General features: G+C 39.7%; 2 protein-coding genes across 2 annotated transcripts in view; one reads left to right on the top strand and one right to left on the bottom strand.

Annotated features, from left to right (window-relative positions):
* Positions 1 to 34: 34 nt before the first annotated feature.
* On the bottom strand, positions 35 to 9,192 carry rab33ba (RAB33B, member RAS oncogene family a). Its single transcript, XM_017692018.2, has 2 exons — positions 8,696 to 9,192; positions 35 to 5,053 (listed from the first exon to the last, which is right to left on the bottom strand). Exons 1-2 carry the CDS (start codon positions 8,912 to 8,914, stop codon positions 4,565 to 4,567), a joined length of 708 nt encoding a protein of 235 aa, XP_017547507.1. The 5' UTR covers positions 8,915 to 9,192; the 3' UTR covers positions 35 to 4,564.
* A 443-nt stretch (positions 9,193 to 9,635) lies between these two features.
* mlsl (malate synthase-like) overlaps positions 9,636 to 19,734 on the top strand; it is a 14,778-nt gene continuing 4,679 nt past the window's right edge. The window contains exons 1-14 of the mRNA XM_017692015.2: positions 9,636 to 10,274; positions 10,368 to 10,435; positions 10,709 to 10,837; positions 11,627 to 11,845; positions 13,305 to 13,395; positions 13,541 to 13,617; positions 14,034 to 14,144; positions 15,506 to 15,565; positions 15,647 to 15,803; positions 15,901 to 16,099; positions 17,056 to 17,134; positions 17,749 to 17,841; positions 18,649 to 18,721; positions 19,664 to 19,731. Coding sequence (XP_017547504.1) covers positions 10,382 to 10,435; positions 10,709 to 10,837; positions 11,627 to 11,845; positions 13,305 to 13,395; positions 13,541 to 13,617; positions 14,034 to 14,144; positions 15,506 to 15,565; positions 15,647 to 15,803; positions 15,901 to 16,099; positions 17,056 to 17,134; positions 17,749 to 17,841; positions 18,649 to 18,721; positions 19,664 to 19,731 — 1,410 coding nt within the window. The 5' untranslated portion in view covers positions 9,636 to 10,274; positions 10,368 to 10,381. The remainder of the gene's footprint in view (positions 10,275 to 10,367; positions 10,436 to 10,708; positions 10,838 to 11,626; positions 11,846 to 13,304; positions 13,396 to 13,540; positions 13,618 to 14,033; positions 14,145 to 15,505; positions 15,566 to 15,646; positions 15,804 to 15,900; positions 16,100 to 17,055; positions 17,135 to 17,748; positions 17,842 to 18,648; positions 18,722 to 19,663; positions 19,732 to 19,734) is intronic.

The raw sequence follows: 19,734 nt of genomic DNA, 5'->3' as shown, positions 1-19,734 counted from the left end.
TTTTTTTTTTCCACATTGAAAACAATGAGACTGATTGATTGAAATGGATATGGTGCTTTATTTCCAGGTCTGACTGAAATGAAAACCACAAGAAGCAGGTTTTCTTTCAAACCCCAATAGTTTCAATAAACTTTACCTCTTTCATTTTGTCTCATGTCAATAAACTGGCACGGAAAGTCTGACGTGCATGGTCACAGAGTCATTAAAAATGTAACATTAAATATTTGATCTGTTACAATAAAACTCATTTCTGTATGAATGAAAGCATTTCTGACAGTTAGAAACACAAAGCCATTGTTAAAATCCTGAGAAACAAAACCATTACCAAGGAGATGATGTCCTTTCTGGGCCTGCAATATTTTTAGGCATGTAAGAACATGAGGATTTAAATGAAAAGGACACTTGAAATAAACCATTTTGGCAACCAAACCAAGAAGCAAAGAGTGAGCTACTCAACCATGATCCAGTCTCCCAAGAACACTGCAGTATTAAGACTGTCTTAACTGCTAGAAGTGTTCAAAGAGTCTTACGATGACCTACATTTAATTAAATGCACTCAGATCACCTGTTTTTAACCCAAGACCAAGGAAACACCTGTTTAAAACCCTTTTTATCCTATGCAAAACAAATGATGATGCTAACGGCAGTCAAAGAGACAGAGTTCTGTTATTTACAACTGAAAGCTTCACGTTTTACAGTAAAAGCTTGGCAAAAACAAATGTACACAATTTCCCCCTCAGCCCAAATGTAATCAGCCAAAACATGCTTGGTCTTTGTGTTTTTTTTTTAACCTTGTATTGCTAAAAACAGCATCACAACAAATTTATTTTTGCATTTCCCTGAAAAACCTTTAATACAGGCCATAAAACTGAAAACGTGCATTTTTATTTACTTTATAGGCCTACAAAAAAACAAATGCATATATATCCAATTCCCTAAAAAGCTCTTTATGGTGATGCATGTTTGTTGTAACAGTAGCCATTGCTGCTACACAGAACCTTGGAAGTGGGAATAATGATCATGTTTAAAGTATATATACAGGCTAGCAAAGTGATTTTTGATTCATGCATGTGCTCCGGTTAGTCAAATGGTTACACAGGTACTGGCTCTGAATGCTGTAGCGCATGACTTGAGCTCAGCACAGGGCAGACCTTGCAGGGCTTCTTCACTACATTCCTAATTACATCTAATTCCATCACTCTTTTGAGGTAATCTGGTCTGTCATCGCAGCCTTTAGTGATTATTGAGGAAAGTCACTGCAAAACACGATTTATTTTACAGCCCTACTTTGCACAAACACATAAGGGGTTTGGCGATATGGCAAAAATATTATATTACAATACTTTAAGATATTTTACCACAAACGATATGCATCAAAATATTTCATTTTTCTGGGGTTTAAAAAATAGAACCGTACTGCCACATATACCAAATAATAATAATCCTACAACTGCACTGATTCAATTGATGAAATATTTAATGTTTTACAAACTGCACTGCATTAAACGCATCCCCAGGTATAAGCCTCCATTACATATACATGCACCACATTAGCCTTTTGCTCCAGCATAAATTTGATAAAGGTAACTTCAGGCACCAACCATGTTTTAGATGATTGACCACATGTGGCATAGGGGGAGGCAATTATGTAAATTTGACTTTTTTGCCCAGCTGTCACTTCTCCTTAAGACTAATAATTTTCCTAAATTGAAAACACTAGGTGAGTCCACGCCTGAGGATTTTCCACAGTGCGCACCACAGGACCTGCTGCGGTGGCTGTGGGAGTCCTTGGGAAAAAAGGAACCACAAACATGCTCAGAAAAAAGGGCAGTATTCAATTCTGGACGCTTCTCAATGCAGAAAAGAGAGACGTGCATGTGCAGGGCTTGTTCGCCTAATATGGCATCACACTCCTAAGACACTGGCATCTTGCAGCTCTAAAGCAGTGTGCATGTCTAGTCATCTACTGAAAGGTTATATGCTGAAAGAGCCAATGATGCTTATACTTTATACTGTTGCTCTAATAGTACAATAACTCCATGCACAGAGCAAACACGGTGCGCTATATGAGACATGAGTCATATTTCAAGATACTACTGTGCTGCATATTCGAGGCAACTGCTTCATTTCTAACTGCATCAAAATATTACAAGGGCTTGTACAGAACTGTGAAGATGTCAGAGACCACCCTTCAAAACGGCCATGAAGTACAAGCTGTTCATTATTCAGCATCAGAAAAAAAGCACATAATATATAAGACAGACGTCTCAACAACTAAATATACATTTTTCAATATTTAGTGTCCGTGCTTTGACTTTTTAAAACGTCCATCTGTTTCATGAGTCTTGCTTCCAAAGTTCAGCCTTAAAAGTTGGTTTCACTTTCCACTTTCAAACACATATAGCAAGGCTGAGGTCTGGACTGTCCATTGTTCTGAGAACACCAACAGCTTTGTTTTGATCTGCCAATGTCTTCTTTTCTCAGTCAGGGCTTCTTGGCAGCTACACATCCTTTCAGACCCATAGCGCTGAGTCATCTTCTCACAGTGAAAGGATGGACAGAAACACCTGTGGATGTTTTCAGATCTGAAGCAGCTTGATTTTCTCCTCTCTCTCCATTATGACAGCTTTAAGTGCTGTTTATCTTAAGTGGGGGGGAGTTTTGGTGTCTACCAGGTCTTGCATGGCCGCTTGGGGTCTCATTTTGTCTGCAACTTCTTTTCTTTGCTTAAAGTACAATTTTCAACTGATACTTCTTTCTGCTTCCTTATCCAAGAGGATTATCTTATGTTTAATGTTCTCAGAAATAAATCTTGAAAAATGAATAACTTGTAATTAATGGCTGTTTTGACTGGATAACAAATAACTTCCATGAGGTCTCTGAATCTTGCTCAGTACTGCATGGTAGCTAAATATCCATATACAATATCACAAACAACACTCAACACTGACAAAGTCATGAGGAGAGAGAAACTCAGCTTCTCTCGGATTCTAAGGATGACATTTCGTACACACATGAATTATGGCTCACCAGAAAGTTTGTGATGAAATGGAGAGCTTACTTCAGCCTTCCTGTGCAGTGGATTGTGGTTGTGCAAGTTACAGTACCAAGACAAAGACGATTTAAAAAGAAAACTACTGACGAGAAGCTGCAATACATACTTTCCTTGTTCTGCTAAGTAGAGATTAGTGTCTTTTCTCATTTCCCTTCATATCCATCTGAAGTTCCCCTGAGACCCCAGAGAAGCACTACTGACTGTGTCTGTTAGCCTGTTCCCTTACAGCCTTCGTTTACTGATCTGTGTTGTGTGAAATCACAATCATCATATATTTGACTCTTTTCTTCTTTTTTGGAACAAGGTGCAAAAGAGACATCAGTGTCAAAGTAAACGTCAGTGCTCACTACAACGATCTGAGCACATTCACTCCATTGAATCAGCACATTATTTCATTTTGTAGCCTGTTGATGACATTATTTAACTCTGTGATGGAATATGACCTCAAGAGGTGAAAAGCAGAGCACATTTTTAACCTCTCAAACCCTGAGGGCCATTTTTCCGGACATGGACCTGAATTAAATCTGACTGCCAGTGGTGAATCAACAATGTACGTCTGTACGTGGGTCCACACTTCAAGTTCTCATGCCCACAAATACATATTAGTTGCACAGTAGTTACCAACTAATGAGACTTAAAGCTGCACTATGTAAGTTTTGGGGATTTGGAGACCTCTCTGGTGGAAATTAGTTATTGCAGGCAACATATAGAAGACTATTTTGTTATTTCAGACCCATTCACTGAGCAGATGAGTCTAATGATTAGGAGCACAGTGAAAGAATTCAGAGAGAAACTTGGTGAAGGAAACGTCTTCTGGGGACGTGCGTGAGTTATCTAATGTTGATTTTGCATTTGAGACCTAAACATCTAGTCGGCTCTTTGTTTTGAGGTGGTGTGCATTTAATGTGGTCTAAAAAACCTCTCGTGAAATCTAACCAGATGCCTCTGACTTTTAAATTACTGTTTCAGGCTTTACAGGGCACCTCACAGCAGTGCACTCTCACCATATTTTGGCATGTTTTTTTGGCTCAGTAATGCTGCTTCTCTTAATTTTAACAGAAATCTTGCATACTGTAGCTTTAAGATTAATAACGGGCTAAAACAGGCCTAAGTGTTTAAGGGGTTAAAAACGGTACAGTTGCATAATTAGGTGTTTGGAATCAGGGAATTTGATCCGAATCTGCGTTCACTATATTGAATTTTATCTGCTTGAACTGTAACTTTGGAACACAACAGTAAGGATTTACAAGCAGCATGAAGAACATCTGTAGAATTCAGTTCAGTACAGATACTGCACAGTATGTATTAAGCCTGGGATGTTGTTTATCTGTTTCCATAAAATTCCCTTGTGTCATAACTGATGTGTACCAGAAACTGTGAGCTTGTTTTTGCCACACAAAAAAATGCCAGAGTTTTCAAATCTACCTCGTTAGCTCCTCCCTTTACCCCAGTGACTCTTCCCTGTTCAGTTGCCTACTAAATGCAGAATGATTTAGCCCCACCCACTCATTAACTCCTCCAGCAACTGCAGCCCCAGTTCCCTCGCTGCTCCTCCTCCTCGTTCCGACTCAGCGTAACGGTGTTGCCCCCGGCCGGCTGACTAAGCACCAGGGGCTTCTGGGACTTCAGCTTATGTGCCACCGTCATAAAGATGGCCTCCACGTGGTCACTGCTGTTGCGACCACCCTCCTTGCCCCCCTGCGGGTTCTTGGCTGACGTCTCAAACAGTGGCATGGAGTGTGCATCTGCGAACTGCTGCGCCAACTCCGTGCTCACTTGGGCCAGGTGCCGCAGGTCACACTTGTTGCCCACCAGGATGCGGGGCACCTCCTGGCCCAGAGCGTGCTGCCGACACTCCTCGATCCATGCCGGAAGGCTCCTGAAGCTGGCGGCGCTCGTCACGTCATACACGAAAACGACAGCGTGAACATTCCGGTAGTAGTGCTGCACCATGCTCTTCCGGAAGCGCTCCTGACCTGCAGTGTCCCACAACTGGACCTGGGAATAGCAGAGAAGGACAAAACTCAATAAGCCAATTACACTATGTACACACTGTGGACCCAAACTCCCTTCTAAAACCCTTAATTTTAGAAGGGAGTTTGCTTCCCTTAATCTTCTGGGAAGGCTTTACACTACCTGTTGGAACACTGCTGTGAAGATTTGATTGCATTCAGCCAAAAGAACACTCATCCCAAAGGTACTGGACGGAGCTCCATCACTCCAGAAGACAATTTCACTGCTGCACAGCCCAAAGCTGTGGGCTTTATACCCCTCCAGCTGACGCTTGGCACTGGGCATATTGAACTTGGTGCTCAGAGGTGGCTGCTCCAGTGTTTTATTGATCAATGCTTATTTACAGAGATTATACTAGCTGCGTGGGTGCAACTGAACACCTGGGTCAGAAGTGGCTGCACCTTAAAGTAGCTGAATTCACTAATTAGAAAGTGTCTAGATACTTTTGTATGTACAACATATGTTAGTGTTATAATATGCTGATATTATTTGCACCATAAGATGCAATGACAATACAGCTGGTTACATATTGCACATCTCTGCATACAAGACACATATGCATCTCTAAAACAGTAACTTTACAGGAGGAAGCAAAAATTCTAACTTCTAATGAAAATTAATGTAAAAAGATTTTAATCTAAGTGATTTTGGAGCATTTCTGCTATTGCACTCATTACGAAATGTCTACACACTGTAAAGGGCAGCTGCTGTGTTCAAAATATGTAGAAAAATAAAAATCTGCAAAAACGTTTTTCTTTGGACAGCGAAGCTATTCAGAGAAACAGTGGGAGGAAACGATACAGCAAGAGACAGAACGCAGCATTTTTGCACTTACAGTGTTGAATAGCATTTGTCCTTTCAGCGAAGAAGGAGAAACAGTAAGAGACTGTCTATGAGTAAACAGAGGCACGACAGTGGAGTCTGTGCTGGAGGGGCAGCGTGGGAGTCTCAGCGAGAGTAACAGAGAAATATCACAGGGATTCAGTGTCAGTGTGCAGCACGGAAATAGAGCAGATGATCTGTGATTTCTGTGACAGGCACAGAGAGTAGCTTCATATCTGAGCATGCTAAAGCAGGGATGAGCAGTTTGAGCCCTGACCGGCCACAGCACAAGAGCTGGGTATCATTATTAATGTTTCAAAACTGATCCCAATACAGTACCTAGATTTTGCTGTCAACCGTAGAATGATGCATTTTTTTTCAAAACCTTCTTTTAAACTACCAACTGAATGTGGGTGTGACTTAAAACAGATATGAGTGTATGGTGATGACAATTGATATATTTATGAATTGCAGACTAATCATGAAGCACTGTGGGTAATTACATGCTTATGGAATGTAATTTAGACAGACAATCACCACTAGACTTTGAAGCACGCATGCCTTATGGCTTATGGTGCCGATACTAATAATTTGGTATTAAATGATATGGAATTATTACATATTCAGTAGTATTGAAATAAATTGGTAACATAATAGTACTGATCTTAATTAACTATCCTTACACAGCACTACAGGATTGAATGCCCTGCACTGATTTAATAGAACTTGATAAACCCTTCAGCTAATTATCAAGCCAATTAAGAGTTAAATCAACCATATTAGAACAAGTCCCACCTACAGTCCCGCCTACGATGCATTGCTTCATGTCTGTCATCAAAAACTGCACTTGAGTCACATCATTAGCAAATCATCAAGTCCTCTGTGTGATCAAGAGAAGAAGCAAAAAAAACGGGTGATGGGAAACTGATGTGGGTGTAGTGGCACATGTTTTTAGACTGAATATAATTTTTGATTCGGAGGTCAAGATTGTATTTAATTTTCAATATTTTTGTGTTCAAAATGTCTTCTTCATGTTCAGGGGGCAAAACAGTGATCTTATTACTCAGGCAACAGAGTTATAAATAATACAAACATGTAAACTGCTGCACAGAAAACATGATGTAATGTAATGTTATAGACAAAAAAGTCTAGAAGTTATTGTTATGATTCACCCGATTTCAAAGCGCCATATTTTTACGACCGTGAGGCGCCTAGGAACCAATCACACACCAAATGAAAGAGGGGGTCACAGAGTTTCAGACTGTCGCTGGATGATGGCTCCTTTCAGTCTGTGAGGAGATGCGACCCCAGAGCAGAAAGTGTTCTGTGTTCTCCACTTCAATAAGAGTGAATCTGTCATAACTGTGCAAAGTGATTTTCATGGGCAGTGAACCTCCAACAACTCAGAGTGCTCCTCGCTGGTTCCACAACACTGGATGATCTCCGAAATCGCACTGAAAGAGCCGTGAGTGCAGTGACACCCGACATGCTCAATTGAGTGTGGGATGAATTTGACTATGGCGTTATTGTTGTCTGTACAGCTTGAGGAGGTTCATAAATTACACAATAAACTTTATGCTCACTTAAACCACTTACAATTGACTGCATTGTTCTGTAATGATTTACAAGCGAAATGAATCACTTTGAAATCGGATCAATCTTTTTGAATCACCCTGTATTTCTTTTATTTCACTTTTTCATCGTTTCTGTTATAAATGGCAAACAAAAGACCCATGGAAGAGACCAACTGGAGTATCGGCAGTAGTTTTAAATTGTAATAAGGTGTTTCTAACAGAGATGGCACTGATCCGATACAGGCACTGCTGGACTAGACACCAGAGGGATAAATGAAAGATTCTGATCGATTCTGATAGCATTAGTGAGGTCAGGTACAGATGTAGGACGGACCACTCCACCTCACCCTAAAGGTACTGGATGGAGCGCTGTCACTCCAGAGAACACAGATCCACTGGGCTGGACTTTATACCCCTCTAGCTGACAGTTGGCATTTGATATGGTGACTTCCTTTTCATGTGCAGCTTCCTATTTGATTGATCAATGCTTTTCTATGAAGACCTAAGCTGCTCGTCACCTCAACGTGACTGTGTTCACTAAGGGTGCCTGGATACTTTCGGACATACAGTAATGCGCACTTCAAGGGAAACTCCTCCAATATATTCAAAATTTCTGAGTAATTAAATCCTTGAGTGGTTTAATGCGAAATGCTCTGTTCTAGAGAAACTTTAATCAAAATCATTCAGAGGCGGTGATACGAATCAGACATCTGAAGAGTTTAATGCCTCTGAAAGTTATTACATAAAATGACATAAAATGATTGTTTGCGACACTGTTTTATGATAGTTTTGTGATAACGTTTTGGTCTGAAACACATTTGAATCAATTTATTTTAGTACATTCATGGTGGAGTGGTGCATTAAAGGTGCCGTAAGGCAAAATAATTCCCAAAGAAAATGATTATTTTCATATGACTTTTCCAATCATCAACATTACATATAAAACTCAGATAACACGTGTGGGTTCACTGGTTGTTTTGGACAGTAAATAAAACGAATTTATTCATTATTAATGAGTGTGACCCCTGGTTCCTATCACCACCGCTGTAAAGAAATCTGAGTCTGTAAGTTTCTCTGCAAAAGAACCATTTCCTATCAAACCTCTCTTCTGGACTGTTCACATCACAAGGACTGAATTATTCCGATATTTTGTCAAAATGGTGTAATGCCCCTCTAACTGTGGTGCGACAGGTACACGCTTTGGCCCCCAGACTCAGATCTGTATGCTCACCTTAATCTTTTCTCCATCGATTTCTATCACCTTCTCCCGAAAGTCCACCCCGATCGTGGCCTCTGTCTTATCCGGGAACCTGCCGGCGCAGAAGCGGTAAGTCAGGCAGGTCTTCCCCACCCCGGAGTCTCCGATCACGATGATCTTAAAGATCCGAGTGCGGGGAGGAGGCAGAGAGGAGCTGAACTCCAGAGAGGAGAGAGAGGACTCTTCTGCCATTATCCCTCACAGTCTCTCTCCCCAGGACTGTGTCACTGCGCCGATTACAGCATTGATCAGCCGCTCAGCTGAGTCACTCTAATCACTCACTCGAGGGCAACTTTGGCCGGATATCAAACGTCGGCTGAAATCTCGGAAATCCAGCCGAGCTGCAGCTTGGAATCTACCTGCTTCTCGATCTCAACCTCGAACCCTGATTCTGGGCTCTGTGGCGCTTTTCGGTGCTATTTGTACCGATCGCTTTGAACCCACATCACTGCACTGTTTTGGTTTTTTAGCCACGTACGATGCTAACGCGCACATCTCGCGAGATTTCGGGCTGCAAGGAAATCTGAAAGCACCAGCAGAGCCGCTTCATTAGGAGCCTGCCTAGCCCCTTCCTCATTGGCTGTTCGCGCTCACTGACGTCATGCACCCACATGAGGTGCCGCTTTAAACTCCTATAGCTCGAGTTTAAAAGCTCTTAAAAATATAACAGAGGTGTTAAAATATTTTATGATATTCACCGCTCAGGAAATGAATGCATTATTTTACATGAAACATGTTTAAGCATTTATAAATGATTATTTTGCTCAAGTGCTCCGGAATCAACCCATTCATTTTGGACTCGCTCAGGAGCGCCCTCTAGTGTTTGACTAACCCGGGAGACATTGCAGAGTGGTAAGTCTCCTCTCTACAAGCTCTCTGGTTTCTGGTCAAAGCACTGCCAAACATCAGAGGGCGCCACCGAGCGAGTCCGCAATAAATGGTGGTGAATGCAACAAAACGAGGTTTTTAACCACTTATCCGTGGACCGTCCTTTAGTTTTGGAAAGTCGAAGGATGCGTTTCGCGAAAAGGCAAATAAAACAAACCTGTACAGCAAACGTGTTTTGGGCAGCAAGACGCTGATTGTTTGGCGTTACGGCTACTGAGAGCTGATTGGTTAGTAGTGGTTAGTAAGGCATTTCTCCTCACTACAAGTTCTCTGACTGTCCCACTGTACTGGATTGTGTCTCAAATGGCTCTGTACTCTTATATGGTGCACCATATGAGTTATGACTTTATTATTTAAGTAGTTAGTGCTCTGTATGTCCAGTTGGGAATGTGGCCGAACCCCAAACGGCTCACTGTTAGACATATTACGCGCTGTTGGATCCTAATTTAATGTAGTGCACTACGTAGGGAGTAGGGAGCCAATTAAGACTCAGCTGCAGTGCGATTATATGCTAAGCAACTGTGTAAGGGTGAGGCCTATTGGCCGTGTCCCTTTTACCAAACAATGTACAGTTCTGATGGCACTATAATAAAAAGCAAAGTATTACTTAAAGAAAGGTCCTCCCTGTAGAGTACGGAGAACATAGTCTACGGTTACAAGAAAGGTAACATATTCTAAAACATAACAGCAATTATTAATGATTTTACCACTAAGAAAGGAAAAAACAACAAAACGTTGCCCATATTTGGCTTGACAGTCATCCAAGGTTCAATGACCTTACCAAAGTCCAGCTCAAGAGGAACTGAACGGCTGAGGAGAATGCTGGCAAGTTTTCTCTTTTTTGCTTTTTTAACACAAATTGTTGTCATTATTATTAGATTTTTATGTCTAAAATATTCCAAACCTTTTAGAACTGTTTGTGTGTTCATTAGTAGACTACCTGAGTGTTTGTGCTGTGGGGGAAAAAAAGCAAAAAAAAGCTATTTCAATGTAGTTACAACTTTGTAAAGGTTTTGTGCTTACCTGAGCTCATAATGTTTAGGCACAGCTACCAAAATCACATCAGCCCAGCTTTGAATGTCTCTCTTTGGTGCACAGGCACCCAGAGGTGTAGATGTGGAGCCTCCTCCTGCGGTGCTGCAGCTGGAGTTTCAGACCCTTTTCACCACTGAGGCGCTGCAGTTTCTGTCCGATTTATGCACCACATTCCAACCAGAGGTTGACAGGGTGAGTAAGAAATGAATAAATGCAGAGTCTGCAGGAAACACAGTGTTATGGATCAAATATTTGTAAGTATTTGCATTATAATTTGTAATTTTATCATAGGCCTAGTCATTTCTACTGCAGACCGAAGGGACATTCCAGCATGGTCATGCTGATTGACCATCATACAAGCATCCAAAACACAACAAATATTGGTTTTGCTGGTGACCAGCCACCCTGGTTTATGCTGCTTGATCTAGGGATAACATCTGGGCCCATATTCATGAAGCTTCTAAGAGTATTCTTTCCCTACTTCTCAAAGCTGCTTATGCTTATTGCACTATGTAGATCATGAAATAATGGCTTCCACACCCAAATACTGCTTTATATGTCTAATAGAAAGTGATTTACATCCAGCCATTAGCTACATGGCTCGCTGTCTAACATTTAGAGCACTGTTTGAGTGTAGAAGCCATAGCCACAGCACACTACATAGGGAGTCAGGAGACATTTGAGATTCAGCCTAGGTCTAATCCTGCTGCCCAGCTGTCCATAATACAGATTGTAGAAATAAAGTGATGGAAAAGAAATATTCAGACATTTTTGTTTTTATACTTCCAGTGCATATTCCCACTTAAAATGTATTTACATAATATCTTTTGACTTTATAGTCATATGTATGACCAGAAAAGGACGTGTATATAAACATAAACAAAGATATTTTTACACTAAAGGTTTTTGTTCCGAAACAAAAACTGCACCCTTTCATCTTGTACTGAAACATCACCCTGCATCCTGGTTCTCTTCATAAAGGTCCTTAAGCTAAGAACTCTCCGGAAGGTTCAGCTGGACTTGACAGGTGAGCTGCCAGGATTCAGAGAGGACACGGCCCACATCCGCAACGACCCCACCTGGAGAGTCAGTCCTGTGCCTTCCCGACTGCAGTGCAGACATGTGGACATTGGTGACCTTTCACCCTGTGACACGCACCGTTTCATTCAGGGCCTCAGATCCAAAGCCCAAGGAATACAAGTACGGCATGCACAATGGCACAATGTGATTAGGCACAGCGTGCAGATGTGGACTATACTGTATACCACCGTTTAAAAGTTTGGTATCACTTTCAAAACTGTCCGTTTTTAAACCTATTTTGTTGCAAATACATTTATAAAACAGTTCACATATAACTGAATATGTTTCAGATCATTGGTAGAAAGGCTTAAGAAATGAACTTTAAAAATTACTCACCTTAAGTACCCCTTGAGATTTGAAGTAGGCTAATGTTAAATGAATTTATTAATGAAATATTTTTATGGCCAAGTTTGCCTGTTAAGATCTCAGTTGTCTCCTCAAGTGAGCTGGCTTCATCTTTGACGTAGAAAGCTGCTCCAAACGTATGACACACTTAAGACATCTTAACCACGAAGAATGAATGAACCGTCAAGGTATTAACTAAATAATAAACTATAACGTGGTTACAATGGAGATCGCATGACATAATCCATTCAGTAATTATTGAATGGATCATTTTTTGAATAGAAATATTCATTTCTGGCACTTGTTTGGTTTATGGGGTCTATGGGGGGTATTTTTTTACTTGTAAAAAGCTCCATTGAAAACTCAGTTGCAGATTATTCTAAAATGGTACAGAAAAATGACAGAAAACTGTGAAACGTTGAGAATGAAGTTATAGTAATATGAATCTCCAGAAAGCCTTGTTATTCTAAAGCGGTGCTCAAATCTCAGAGCAGATAACTTGACAATAAAGTGCTACTGATAGATAATAATAGTATTTAATTATCATTTAAAATGTTATGTATTATTTGTCCTTTTTTTTTTTTAAATAAAAGTATACACACCACATTGCTAAAGTTTTAAAACATACCATTCAGTTTCACCGATCCATACAGTCCATGTGTGGGATATGAGCTGTAAAAACAACCCATTTTGAATGAATTGTTTTGTGATGTCACAAAAACCAACCCATTTCCATACAATCTTATATAACCTATTCGGCATAGAACGGGTTAGCCCTGCCCATTCACACTCAAGTTAAAAGGAGTGTTTTAGCCTGGACTGCTTTTTAAAAGAGGCACAGTACAACACAGCCAATCAGAACTGAGATCATTCACACATCACAGTTTTAAATCCAATGTACAAAAACAGCATAAGTGAATTCTTAGGGATAAAGAGAAGTTGAAAAATAAGCATGTAAAAATAATTAAGACTGTTTGTGGTGCATGAAACCACACTAACATAGTCGACCTCAGAGAAAAATACAATGGAAAACATTTGTGCTTCCCCATAAAATTGATGAACTGAATAAATCAGTTTTGTATTTCAAAGTACAGTTGAAGGACACAGCTGCAGCAGTTAACCATTCGGTTTGCCTTAGGACAGTTCTCCTGTAATACAGGCTCATTTGATAACCAAAAATGTGTGACTGTGTTCTCTCTTGATAGAAACATCAACCTGCTCTGTTCTTTTGCAGGTAGATTTCGATGATGGCAACTGTCCAACGTACTACAATCAGATAAAAGGCATTTATAATGTTTACCAGGCTGTGCGCAACCAGTTTCATGGTAAGTCTTAGCCTATCTGTGGATATTTCATCTTAATTTGAACTTCTAAAAGCATGCATGAAGCCAAAATCGATATATTGCTCAATAATCATTTTCAGAAAGCCAAACTAATATCTTCAACATTTTGCTCCTCACCCTCAACCAGCTACACCTCCTATATCTCAGGCCCCGGTTCTTATGCTACGTCCCCGTGCATGGAACATGGTGGAGCACAACATGATGGTACTGTAGCTTTTTCTTTTGTTGCTGCTGCTCATTTATAAAACTAACGGGGGTTTAATGTGAGGAAAACGTCATTAAAAGTCAATGTAACTACTTTGTACCTAAACTGATTCTTAAAAAACACAATAACCTGATACCAGCACAACACACACTCACATTACATTACCGCCTTGGTTTCATTCCTGAGCTAAGTAGCCCTGTAGCCCATCTAATAATATCTGGTGGTTGATGGTCCTATGATGGTTCCATTTCAGAGTAAATGGGGTAGAAATTAAATGTGTATCAACAGATGGGCTGCAATCAATAATTGCGCCTATATAGTAACTGTTTCTACCAAAATGGCCAGTAAGCATATGTACAAGGTCAGTGCATCTAATAAACCAGCAACATGTATGTATGTTTGTGTGTTTCTGCAGGTACATGGTCAGGAGATTCCTGGTCCACTCTTTGATTTTGGCCTGCTCATGTTCCATAATGCAAAGCTGTTGCTGGAGAGCCAGAGTGGCCCCTTTTTCTACCTTTCCAAGGTCAGAGCTTGAGTCAGTTTAGGAGAGCTAAGGGCTTAATTAATCATTTGAAGTGGGTGTCAGACATACAGGAGAAATAAAGTTGGGCTGTGATGGACACTGGAGAAAATGACCAATATTATGGTCATTAAAAAAATCAGAGGGCCCCATTGTGGGCCCCAAGGTCCAACACTTTCAGTAAAAAAAAGGTACTAAACTTAGTCAGGGAACATAATTGTACCATATTCCATTGAAATGATATTTTCTAAGTTGTATTGACTCCACACACCCCGTCCCTTCTCCAGCCTTTTTATTTTATTGTTCTGTTTAAAATATAAACATAGGTTATGAAAATGTACAAATATATACTTTTCACCTGGAAAAACTTATAAGGTACACAACTGGACCTTAAACACTTGAAGGGTACATTTACATTGTTTGTACCTTGATGAATGAACCTATTACAGTCCCTTTATTTCGAACAGTGTGCTGCTTATAGCAGAAAGTGACTAAGCTGATAGCTGATTATATTGGCCTATACAAATTCATCTGGACTCCAAAAGATTTGGTTAAACCTTGCTTTGATTATTAATATGAATAGTATCATAGTGGTTTCAAGATATGATTGAAATTAATATGAAAGAAACAGCAGAATCCCACAAGGTCCTAAATAATAAGGGTATAAAGCAAGCTGCTTATTAATAACCATATAACTTAATATTTAACCTTAACCCTTGTGTGGTGTTGATGTATTTGTTACTCAGTGGTCTGGTGGACCCACCACATTATTGGTTTTTAAAATCAGTACAGCCATAACAATTTATCTAAAAATATCAGATGTTTATAATATCACGAGTGGCCAGTGTAGGGTTCTCCTTTAGCAGCTGTAGCCAGTCAGCAGCCTGTCCATGTTATCCACCCTCTCTCTCTCTCTCTCTCTCTCTCTCTCTCTCTCTCTCACACACACACACACACACACACATATGCACAGGGGTTACAGTGTGAAGAAAAACTGAAAATGTGTTATTTATATGTTCTTTACAGAAAATTAGCAAAGGCCAAGGAATCTGAGGTTGAAATCATTTTTTTTTTAAGTGAAACATTGAAAATGTGTTCCACAGACCACAGCACTACACAAGGGTTAAAGCAGGTAAATAACATGAATTCTGGCCCTTTTTTATATTACTAGCTGAGTCAGTCGGGCCCTAGTTATCACTGATCTTAGTGTAATGATGCTCTACTATCAACACCAAAGGATCATCAGCATGACTCCGATTATACTGTTTATCCATTCAGATGCTGCTAAAGGCCTTGAAAATCCCAGCCAGTTATACTGGTTAGTGTCCAGGAGCTGTGTTTTAAAATAAAGGTGTCGTTTTCAGGTTGAGAGCCACCTGGAGGCAAAACTGTGGAATCAGATTTTTCTCTGGACAGAGTATAAGGTAAAGACGTTTGCTTGTGCTGATGTTTATTTTACAGCATTTGACAGTGTTGGGTCTATATGATGTGTGTTTTTGTCAAAGCTGGATCTGCCGGTGGGCAGTGTAAAGGCGACCGTTCTGATAGAGTGTGTACTGGCCTCGTTTGAAATGGAGGAGATCCTGTATGAGCTCAGAGAGCACTCTGCTGGTTTAAACTGCGGCATCTGGGACTACTCTGCTTCCTTTGTCAACAAACTCGGTCAGCCTGTACATTTAATGAATTAATGGCTGTACTGATGATTTGAATTTAATAGTACCTGCAACAAATACGTCAACAACCTCTCTGACCCCTGCAGGTCACAGGGCTGACTTCCTGCTCCCTGACCGCAGCAAGTATGTCAACATGGAGAAGCGCTTCCTGCGCAGCTACATGGATCTGCTGGTGAAGACGTGCCATCGCAGGGGCGCCTTGGCAACCGGTGGCATGGCAGCACTGCTATTGCCCAGAGACGAGCAGAGTGTCCTTTACAAGACCATAGTGACCACTGTCACCAGGCAAGAGGCAGCACACTGTCAGATTACTGACCTAGAGAATCTTATTTCTACAGTGTCTTTTCATTGGTACTTTTTGCAAATACTTTTATTATAAAACAATGAGAACCCCAATCTATTCCCAGTGCACTTTTCACGATTCTACATGTACATCTGATAAACTTAAAGCTGTTTAATTTTCCAAAATTTCGGCATAATTAAATTGTTAAGATGTAAAGTCATTCAGAGTGGTCTGATGTGAGATGTTCTGTTCTAGAGAAACTCAGCAAGTCAGAACTCTTCACAGTGGAGGTAATAGGAACCAGACATCTGAAGAGTTTAATGCTTCTAAAAGCTACATCACAGAACGTTAGTACATGAAATTGTTACAGATACACTGTCTAATGTCTGAAACATTGTTTTATCATAGCCAAATGCTTAACGTAGGACCAGAGGCAGGTTGCAAATGCGAGGTAACTTCATTAGTTTGTCCAATACTCAGTAACAGCAGGCAGAAGTCAAAACACAGGTAGGCAAAATAAGAAGTAGATTCGTGTCAAAATGATTACCAGTGCATACAGTATAAAAACCTCTAAACTTGTGTAGGTTCACTGGTCATTAGTATAAAAAAATGTCTATATTTGTGTTGTGACCCCTGGTTCCTATCACCACCATTGTAAAGAAATCTGAGGTGGTACATTTCTCTAATGGTGCATTTCACACTGAATCACTTCAAATCACTTTGTTTACATCTAAATGTTTGAATTATACAGAATTATGAAAAATCTGTAGAGATCCCCTTAAATGTTTGTTCAGTTTCTTGCCCTCTTTTTAATTCACAATAATATTCACAAACTATAAATACCTAAATACACAAACACCAAAAGTCTGACTTAACTGCCTCCAACGATGCCTGATGTTGATATGTTGTTCCTGTATGTTTGATCTCTGTGCGTTTGAATGTTCGTATGTTGCTACAGACTAAAGCTACTGGAAATCCAAGCTGGAGTCGATGGCTTCATGGTGTATGACATGGACTTGATTGAGCCCATGCAAAAAGTAAGCATCATATGTATCTGATATCTCAATAATGAAATCTCAACGTCAAAATCTGTTGCATCCAATACTCTTACTTGAGCAACTCCATACAGATATCTGTATCTACTGTCTTCATTAGTAATTAATAACTTTGTTAGTAATAATGCTTCAGATTAAGAATCTCCCAGCACTGACATATAACCAGAATGGGAAGCTTTGGAGCAGCAACACATGAGCCAAAGATCACCAAGCCCAATGCTAAGCACTAGGGGTGTAAAGCCCCCCAGCATTGGGATGTGGAGCAGTGGAACTGCATTCTCTGGAGTGACTGAGCTCCATCCAGTATCTTTGGGATGAGTTGAGTGATCCAGAACTGATCATCCAACATCAATTCCTGACCTCACTAATGCTCTTGTGGCTGAATACAGTCAAACTATCTCAGCAATGTTCAAACATCTACTGTTAAGCCTTCCCAAAAGATTAAAGGCTGCAGCAAAAGCAGAACAAACACCTTAAACTATTAATACAATCAGAAGAAACACTGGTGTCTACAAACTTTTGTACACCATGTATTTGTGTTCTTTAATCCACCCACATGAACACATTCAGAGTAACAATCTCTCTTTCTCTCTCAGCTGTTCCAGCTCCATTCTCAAGGAAAGAACCAGCTCCAGCAGCTGCGGGATGACCTCACCGTGAGCCCTGACGACCTGCTCACTATGCCAGCGGTCAGTCAGACCAGATCAGATGGTGGTACTATGGATTATAGCTACATATTAGGCATATTTTAAAATATTATACTGAACAAGCACATTGTTACCTGGTTAATGGAACAGTTTGTTAAATTTACACTCCTTAGTTTTTCTCCTTACTGTAAATGTAGCTGATCTGCCAAGACATGTTCTGTGGCTCAAGCTTGCTTCTTTAGTTTTGCTCAGGACTGTATGACATAACTGTATTTAATTAAAAAAATTAAAGCATATCACAAAGATTAAAATTAGCAGTAGCAGCTACTTCAAAACTTGAATTTTATTGCTTTTGTCCATCTTTTATAGATATCATTGTCACAAAGTTTCTGAAAGAGCATAGAGTCAAATGCCAAAGTTTGTACACAGCTAGTCAGATTACATGTTTTTCTAAGTGAAAAAATTACACAACCTCTACTGGAAACACATTTCATATTATTTTATACTATAAGGCAGTTATTTCATTTTTATTTTTAGATTTCTTTCATTTTTTTAAAAATTTACTTTATTCTGGTTTAATGCAGTGGAAAAAAATAAAAAAATAAAATACAAAATGTGCCATAACTTTTGCACAGGACACATTTTGTGTTTTTTCAAAATATGTTAAATTCAGCAAGTAAACAGTAATTATAAATTAAAATGTGCAGAAATGTGTTCTGTCTGGAGGGTGTGTTTACTTATTTTCACTTAGAAAATCAATAAAACATCACCAAAAAAGGGTTCTTCTACTGTTACAATAGACCCCTTTTTAGTGCTATATAGAACCATTTTTATCATCTCTCTCTGCAGGGTGGAGTGACACTGTATGGGCTGAAGTACAATATTGCTGTGGGTGTGCTATTCATCGAAGCCTGGCTTTCAGGTTAAAAAAAATAGACTCTTTCAGTTATACTCTTTTCATATTTATCGTCCAGTGAACATCTACAATTCTGACGAAAATGTTTTCTGGGCTCCTGAAATGCGATCTGTAAAATGCTAAATTTTAAAAACATCTCATATGCAAAAGAAATAATTGTCCATATTGCTGCTGTCGGAACAAAGTCTCATATCTCCAAAATGATAAGTTTACAGGTGGAAAAAAACTACTTTACTTTTAATGTAAGTCAATGAAATCAGACTTTTTCCAAGTAATGTTACCAGTTGTTTTTTTTTTCCATTCAACGATGACCTGACCAATGGAAATGCTCCAAAATTACTTAACTTCTATTCAAAATTAGGAATGTTTTCCTTCTTCTCTAAATTACTATTTTGGTTTTGTCATGACGTTGATCAAAAAGTATATGAGGCTTTAAGAAAATGTTCCATCTCTTCAGCTGCAATATGGCTTGGAAAGGATCTCAGTAGAAAACCTGTTGAGGGGTCTGCAGGTGGGGCTGAACAATTAAGTGAAAAAAATCTAATTGTGATTTCTAAGACCAATGTTGTGACTGTGATTTCAGTTGTGATTGTGTTTTTGATTGCTTCTGATTGGTCTAATCATCTACAGGCAGTTCACCTGTTATCAGGTAAAATTTTCCTACTTAAGACTTACTTAAGCTAATCTTGTAAGATAGAATTAAAACTGCAGGAGGCATGAGAAGCACTTGGTTGAGCTTATCACCAATAAAGACTCCAGTTTTCCCTTTAATATTTTGCTTAACCCCTTCGAGTAAATAAAGAAAGAGAAATCAGTCTATGTAATTATTATTATTACTATTATGACTTAGATGGTTAGATCACATAATACTAAGACATTCCTATAGAAATCCTGATTTCCAAAGGGTTCACAAATGTTTTCCCACAACTATATTCCTTTATCTGACAGGTAGAGGGCATTTCTTCTATAAGGGGCAGGTGGAGGACTCGGCCACTGCAGAGATCTCCCGATCTCAGGTG

This window comes from Pygocentrus nattereri, chromosome 8 (genome assembly GCF_015220715.1).
Source record: "Pygocentrus nattereri isolate fPygNat1 chromosome 8, fPygNat1.pri, whole genome shotgun sequence".
NCBI lineage: Eukaryota > Metazoa > Chordata > Actinopteri > Characiformes > Serrasalmidae > Pygocentrus > Pygocentrus nattereri.
This window is presented reverse-complemented; position numbering and strand designations above follow the sequence as displayed.